The 6,902-nt window shown below is 59.1% G+C and overlaps 2 protein-coding genes across 2 annotated transcripts; one reads left to right on the forward strand and one right to left on the reverse strand.

Moving 5' to 3' along the window:
- Positions 1–228: 228 nt before the first annotated feature.
- CLDN4 (claudin 4) lies at positions 229–1,961 on the forward strand. Its single transcript, XM_005877204.2, has one exon. The coding sequence runs from the start codon at positions 496–498 to the stop codon at positions 1,123–1,125; it is 630 nt and encodes a 209-aa protein (XP_005877266.1). The 5' UTR covers positions 229–495; the 3' UTR covers positions 1,126–1,961.
- An 815-nt stretch (positions 1,962–2,776) lies between these two features.
- Positions 2,777–6,896, reverse strand: WBSCR27 (Williams Beuren syndrome chromosome region 27). Its single transcript, XM_005877203.2, is given in 6 exon segments — positions 2,777–3,064; positions 3,066–3,186; positions 5,016–5,108; positions 5,485–5,620; positions 5,811–5,939; positions 6,493–6,896. Coding segments are annotated over 6 exon segments (729 nt in total). The 5' UTR covers positions 6,616–6,896; the 3' UTR covers positions 2,777–2,937.
- Between the last annotated feature and the right edge of the window lie 6 nt (positions 6,897–6,902).

Below are 6,902 nucleotides of genomic sequence, written 5' to 3' on the forward strand. Positions count from 1 at the left end.
AGGTGCCGGGGAGCTATGACTCAGTGTGTGACCTCAGCATGGGCCCGGGTGCAGGGGGAGAGGGCAGTTTCCTATGAGATTGTGACTCAGGGGCCCAGGGCTGGGGAGGTAAAGCACCTTTGTTGGCCTGGGCTCAGGAATCCAGAGAAACTGGTCAGGGAAAGGCCCCGGGGACTGAAACCCCTCCCTCTGTCCCCGCCCCTCCAGGGAGCCATATAACCGCCCCACGCTCACTAGAGCACTAGTGCGAGTAGCAGCTGTCGGCTGGAAGGAACTGGTCTGTCTGGTCACACTCACTGAGCTGGCTTCTGACTCTTGGGAGAGACCTTCACAGCTGCTCCGACTGCCTTCTTCGCCTTTGCCTTCGCCTTGGACTCACAGTGAAAGGCCTCCCTGTGGACACTGAGTGACCATCCCCAGCACTTGGATTTCTACAGCGCCCAGGGCCAGACCCCCAAAGACTTTGAGGTCCTAGACCCCAGCAGACGCGGAACGATGGCCTCCATGGGGCTACAGGTGATGGGCATCGCGCTGGCCGTGCTGGGCTGGCTGGGCGCCATCCTGAGCTGCGCGCTGCCCATGTGGCGGGTCACGGCCTTCATCGGCAGCAACATCGTCACATCGCAGACCATCTGGGAGGGCCTGTGGATGAACTGTGTGGTGCAGAGCACCGGCCAGATGCAGTGCAAGGTGTACGACTCCATGCTGGCGCTGCCGCAGGACCTGCAGGCCGCCCGCGCCCTCATCGTCATCTGCATCGTCGTGGCTGTGATGGGCGTGCTGCTGTCTGTGGTGGGTGGCAAGTGCACCAACTGCGTGGAGGACGAGAGCACCAAAGCCAAGATCATGATTGTGGCGGGCGTGGTGTTCATTCTGGCCGGCCTGCTGGTGATGGTGCCCGTGTCCTGGACGGCCAACACCATCATCCGAGATTTCTACAATCCGCTGGTGGCCTCTGGTCAGAAGCGGGAGATAGGGGCCTCGCTCTACGTGGGCTGGGCGGCTGCCGGCCTGATGATGCTTGGGGGGGCCCTGCTCTGCTGCAACTGCCCACCCCGCACTGACAAACCCTACTCGGCCAAGTATTCTGCCGCCCGCTCCGCCCCTGCCAGCAACTACGTGTAAGGTGCCACCGCTCAACTCTGTTCAGACTTTGTTTCTCCCTGGACTCAGCTCAGCGCAGCTTGTAACCCTAGGACGGCCCTGCCGTGGCCCGCAGGCTGCTGGGGGATGGGCGAGCAGGGACTGAGACAGGACATTGGCCAGCAGCCCTCAGCCCCTTCTGGCCCTCTCAGATGCCTTCCTGAGGCCTCCTCTACGCTACAAGGACGGACTGAAAGACTTCCTAGCCACCTTCCTCTGCATGGATATGGACACGGGGGCGGGAGGTGTGGGGGGGGCAGCAAACGGGCATGGCAGTGGAGTGGGGAGCTGGCTCTTGCTGGCCAGGACAGCTCAGCCCTGACTCTACTTGGGATCTCTGCCTGGGTGCCCTGCCAATGCCTGTGTTGGCCACTGTTCTTTGATCATCCCCTCTCCCTCCAAGTGCATCCGGTGGAAACCTGTGGCCGTGAGAATGCCTGGGGCCTCACCCACCCACCTGCCTATGGAGCAGAGTTGACAGACGGGTTTAGAAGGGAGGGGTGAAGGTGCTACAAACTGGTTTGGGTAGTGGTGGGGGAGGGGGCTGTAGAGGCAGCCCTGGCTGCCCGTACCTCTTCCCACCCACCCTGTAGCCTCAGTGGCTTCAGCAGAACCCTGGGCCCCTTGACACTGGCCACCTCCATCTGCTAATGCGAAGGTCATTGGCTGGCCTGGGGGTGGCAGGGGGAACAGAATCACTCTGGCCTTCATCCTGGGGCTTTTCCCTGCCTCCTCTGTGGTCTGTTTTGTAATTTAAGATCTATTTGTCACGGTAATTACTATTATTTTCTACAATAAATGGGACCTGTGCACAGGAAGACTCTGTATGTTTCTGATTTCAGCTGTGGAGGTGGGCAGGGCAGGGGTGGAGGGGGTCAGCGAGGGGTAGGACCACTGTGTCTAGCCTGGTTGAGAACTTAAAAAACTGGTTTCGTGAAAAAAAAAAAAGGAACTGGCCTGACCTTTGGAATCACCTTGTTCAAGCCCTTCAGTTATTAGAGGGTGAAGCCCATATACAGGGAAGTGTGTGCCCAGAACCCTGGTGAAGTGTTGGGGACTTTAGGAGGGAGGGCTGATGGGGACATCCAGACCTAGTGAATGGGCCACCTGTTCTCTCCCTGTTTGTCCCAACTTTGTCTGGGCAGCCAGGCTGGTCTGCTCATGCTTCCTCCGGGCTTTTGCTTAGACTTTCCCTGCCTTGAGCCTGGAATGTTCTTTTTCCTTTCCCCACCCCTCTGAATCCTGCTCATCCTGAAGGCCCAGCTTGGAGCCTCCTCCCCCACGAAGCCTTCCCACCTGCTTGGAGGAATTATTACCAGCCCTGGTCATGGGGCAGCCTCCAAGCCTCACCCTGAGTTCCGATCTCTTTGGAGATAAAGTAACCGAGTCCTGGACATGTGAAAGTGTTTGGCCAAGGCCCAGAGGCAGGCATGCACGTTTCCTGTTTGGTGAGTTAGAGGTGAGAGGGCCCATCAGCCTGGGAAGAGTCATAAAGCCCCATCTTTGGCCCTGTCGTGTCTGGCTCAGGGACCACCGGGGTGCGGGCCCTCTCTGTCCAGTCTCTTCTCACTTCTGTCCTCCACAGGGACGATGTCACTCTTTCCCTGGGTGAGAGAACTGCAGAGTCAGAATCCCTGTTGCCCCTCTGGGACTCATTTAATGGGCAGAGCTTTCCTGAGAAGCAGGGTTGGTGCAGTGGCCCCATTTTACAGATGAAGTACCGAAGGCCCGAGGACAGGCCTGGATGAAGTCACCTGGAAGGTCAGAGGCCAGTGAGGGGCTGAGCACTGGGCCTTACTGCCTCCACCTGGGCCACCTGCCGCTTTCGGTAGAGGTAGACAATGCCGGAGATGAAGCCACCGCTGTCAGAAGTGCCAGGCACCGCCTCGAGCTTGGTGGTAGCCAGTTCCCACCGGTCCACAGGCCAGGCTACCAGGCGTTCCCACTCCCTGGCCTGCTCCAGCTTGTCCAGGGTGGCCTCCAGGGCCTCCTTGTATTGCAGGTTGGAGGGGTTGGTCCTGGTGGTCAGACACACCAGCCCACCTGGGGAGGGATGGGGGAAAGGGAGGTGAGAGGCAGGAGCCAAAGTTCCAGGTTAGTGGTCCCCTTTCCTTCTGGCTCATGTCCTCAAGGACATAAGTTCTCCCAGCTTACCCCCAGGCCAGCCTTTTCCTATCTCCAAGCCTGTGGTGCCTGCTCACCATTTCCACCTTCAGGAATCACCTCTGCTTCTCCAGCTTGAATGCCTCCCATGTACCCTTTATGTCCCAAGTATCCTTTATGCTAGGAATTATTTCTCTGGACAGAGGGGGCTCCCTCCTCACCACTCACCCAGCGCCTCTGCTGGAGGACATGGCTGTGCCTGGATGCACAGGAAGGAAGCACATGGCCTTGGACATGTCCCTTCACCTCCCTGAGTCTCAGTTTCTCGCTTGCAGAGAGGGGTTAATGAGTTACCCTGTCTCAGAAAGGCCAGTGCAGTCAGTAAGCACTGGCTGAATGAATGAGTGATTTCGCCCCTTCAAATCTTTTCGGGGCACCCACAGTATGCCCAGTGCAGGCTCAGATACACTTAGATACTGGTGTCTGAAAGATTTCCTGGAGGAAGGGGTGAGGAGAAGCAGGCCTTGCTGGCGGAGAGGGGCTGTGAGAGGAAAGACTCTGAAGGGGGAGCATGTGACCTGTGGGCAGGCAGACAGGGCTCTGGCCAGCTGAGGGGTCTGGTGAGCACGGGCTGGGCTATGAGGCCTGGTCTTTACTGGTTCAGGCAATGGGAGTTTCCTGTCCTGAGCCCAGTCACTACCTCTTTCTCTGACCCCACTAATGTCCCTACATCGGTCAGCCTCCATGGTTCCGAGGCCGGCCCTGACCTGCCCAGGCTTAGCCACAGCCTGTGCTGCGCCCCTGCAGGGAGATGCAATCTTGCTGTGACAGGGGCACCTTTGGGGCTTCCTGGTCCTGATTGCAGTCACGTCAGGGCCTCATGACCCTCAGACTCCACTCTCCTTTCTGCCTGTAACTTCACTGAGGCCAGTGGTTCTCAAACTTCTGGCCCTTTAAATATAGTTCCTCATGTTGTGACCCAACCATAAAATTATTTTCGTTGCTACTTCATAACTGTAATGTTGCTACTGTTATGAATCGTAATGTAAATATCTGATATGCAGGATAGTCTTAGGCGACCCCTGTGAAAGGGTCGTTTGACTGCCAAAGGGGTCGCGGCCCACAGGTTGAGAACCGCTGACTTAGGCTGTGTCCCTGTGTGGACTGCCGCCACTCCCCCATCCCAGCCCTGGTCTTCCTCCCCTGGGCCCTGCCATGCATGTAGCCCAAGTGTTTGGGAAGCAGGGACATGGTGGGTTGGTGATGGAGCCCAGAGGGCAGGTGTAGACTTTCTCCTCAGAGCAGAGGCAGGCACAGGGCAAGACACACAATAGCAAAGCATTAGCCCCATTTCACAGAAGAGGAAACTGAGTCCAGGAAAGAACGACTCATCTAACAGTCATCCATGAGTTAGTGAGGAAGCTGGAAGATGAGGGAACTGAATTGAGACTTTAAGCCAAGACTAAAGCAAAGGCCTTAGAGATATTATTTCACCCAATCATCATGGTAATCCTATTAGGAAGGGACTATGCCTACGGAGAGAGGAGTGGTTATTCCTGGTTGCCTAATGAATAAGAAGCAAGGAGGCCACTTGTCTGCCCTGCTTGTTTGCCTGGGTCAGCATTCAGCAGCTGGTGGCTGAGATGTTAGGCGAGGCTGTGTGACCCTAGGCAAGACCATGCCACTTGGTTGGCCTCAGGAATTCTGAGGCTTGAGTCTTTGGGTGTGGAGAGGGTAAGGTGTCTGGGGTTGGTCGGGCTGCTTCTCACCTGGCTTGGTAACTCGCAGGAGCTCGGGTATCGCACTACAGGGCACCTGGCCGTCACTGAGGGCACCCACCATCAGCACTGCGTCATAGGTCCCTGTGTGAAGTGTGCAGATGTGGTGTGGTGGTTTGTCTTTGGTGTGGCCTCAGACCACCTTGGAGGATGGTATCCATGGTGGGTTTGGGGAGCGACCAGGCCAGCCAGGAGTGTCTGCAGGACCCAGATCCCGGGGGGGATATGGCAGGTTAGCCCAATTCTGGTCCGAGGTCAGATCATGGGGACAGAGAGCTCAGAGAGGGGCTCACGGGACCTCAGAGAGGGTCTTAGTGAGGCACTGGGAGGCTCAGAGGGGAATGAAGGCTCAGCATAGAAGGGGGCTCATGGAGGGCTCAGCAAGGGGGATGGAAACTTGGCAAGAGAAAGAGGCCCTGTCAAGGGGGCCTTGGGGGTGTTAGGGTACAGGAGGAAGTACCTTCAGGGCTGGGCAGAGGCTCCTGGCCCAGGGTGCAGAGGCTGAGGCGCTGGTAGAGGCCGCGGGCCCGGGCCTGTTCCAGCATCCCTGAGCTCCCATCCACTCCATGCAGCTGGAGGAAGCCTCGGGCCTGCAGCTGGGGTGGGAGGGCTGTCACAGTTCACACCTGCCACCTCCCAGAGGGGTCCCTGCACCTTAAGGAGAGCAGTGGGCCTGTAGTGGATATAGCCCAAGTGTTTGGGAACCAGTGAACTGGGGCCAGGGTCGCAAGCAATGCGAGCACGTGCGGGGCTTACAAGAGGGCAGGGGATCTGGGCAGGCCTCACCTCGGCAGCCACCAGTCCGGTGCCACAGGCCACATCCAGGATCAGGGCGGCGTGGGGTGGGCCTGGAAGGGCTTGGGTGAGGCACTCCACTGCAAGGTTGGGGGCACGGTACTGCAGGGCAGCCACATCCTGGGGACAGAGTGCTGAGCTGACTACCACCCTGTGTCCTAGTGTCTGCGGGCCTCAGTGTGGGGTGGTCTAGGAGTCAGCCAGGCTAAGCTGTGTGTGTGTGTGTGTGTGTGTACATGCTCCGGTGGCCAGGCCCGCTGGGACTGCAGTGAGAGACAGGCATGAGGTGCTATCCTCTCAGCCCACTGCCGAGACCTGTTCTGCTGGCCAAGGCAGTGCTCTGTGTGCTCTGTCCATAGTGGCCCTTCAATGGCACCTGCTTCAGGCAGGCAGTCCTTCTGCCTGGGCTGCAGTCCCGAAGTGGGGAGGGAGGTCCTGGCCCCTGATCTCCAGGGGCTGCCACTGTGGAGTGATGGGGCTGGTCGGAGGGCAGGGCTGCGGTGTGTGGGCAGAAAAGGGGGCAGTTCAAGAGGGAACAGGACTGCAAGGTTGCGCCCAGGTCTCACTTCATTCTCACAAGCCGCCCTGGGATGCAAGGCTACCTATTCCCGGTGTACAGATGGGAAAACTGAGGCTGGGCGAGCAAGGGAGGCGGAGGACCCCGCGGGTTTACCTGGTCATAGTCCGAAGCCCAGCGGTCATAGAAGCGCAGCTTCTGGGCCAGGTCGGTGATGCCGTGCGAGGCCCCGACCCGCGCCCGCACCTGGGACAGGCTTCCGCCCTCCTCCTGAGCCATCCTCCTGCTGGGAAAAGGCCTCCGGATCCCGAGGTCCAGCTCAATCTCCACCCCCACCCCTCCCACCCGCCTTGCACAGCAGAGGCTCTCCGGGCGCCGCACACTCCCATTGCACAGGCGGGGACCCTGAGCAGAGCATGCACACCTGGGGTTCAGGGCTGGGGAAGGGGTTCCAGCGGCGGGAGGGAGGGCCTGCCCGGACCTCCCCGACCCCCGCAGCCGGGAGCGGGTTTCCAGGGCCAAAGGTCTCTCCGGCGGTAGGAAGAGTGAAGGGGGGGAGGGGGGTT

The sequence above is a fragment of the Myotis brandtii genome, unplaced genomic scaffold (assembly GCF_000412655.1).
Source record: "Myotis brandtii unplaced genomic scaffold, ASM41265v1 scaffold510, whole genome shotgun sequence".
Taxonomy (NCBI): domain Eukaryota; kingdom Metazoa; phylum Chordata; class Mammalia; order Chiroptera; family Vespertilionidae; genus Myotis; species Myotis brandtii.

What these genes read in the sequence shown, in the direction of transcription:
- CLDN4 (XM_005877204.2), top strand. Translation starts at nt 496, where the DNA reads ATGGCCTCCATGGGGCTACAGGTGATGGGCATCGCGCTGGCCGTGCTG.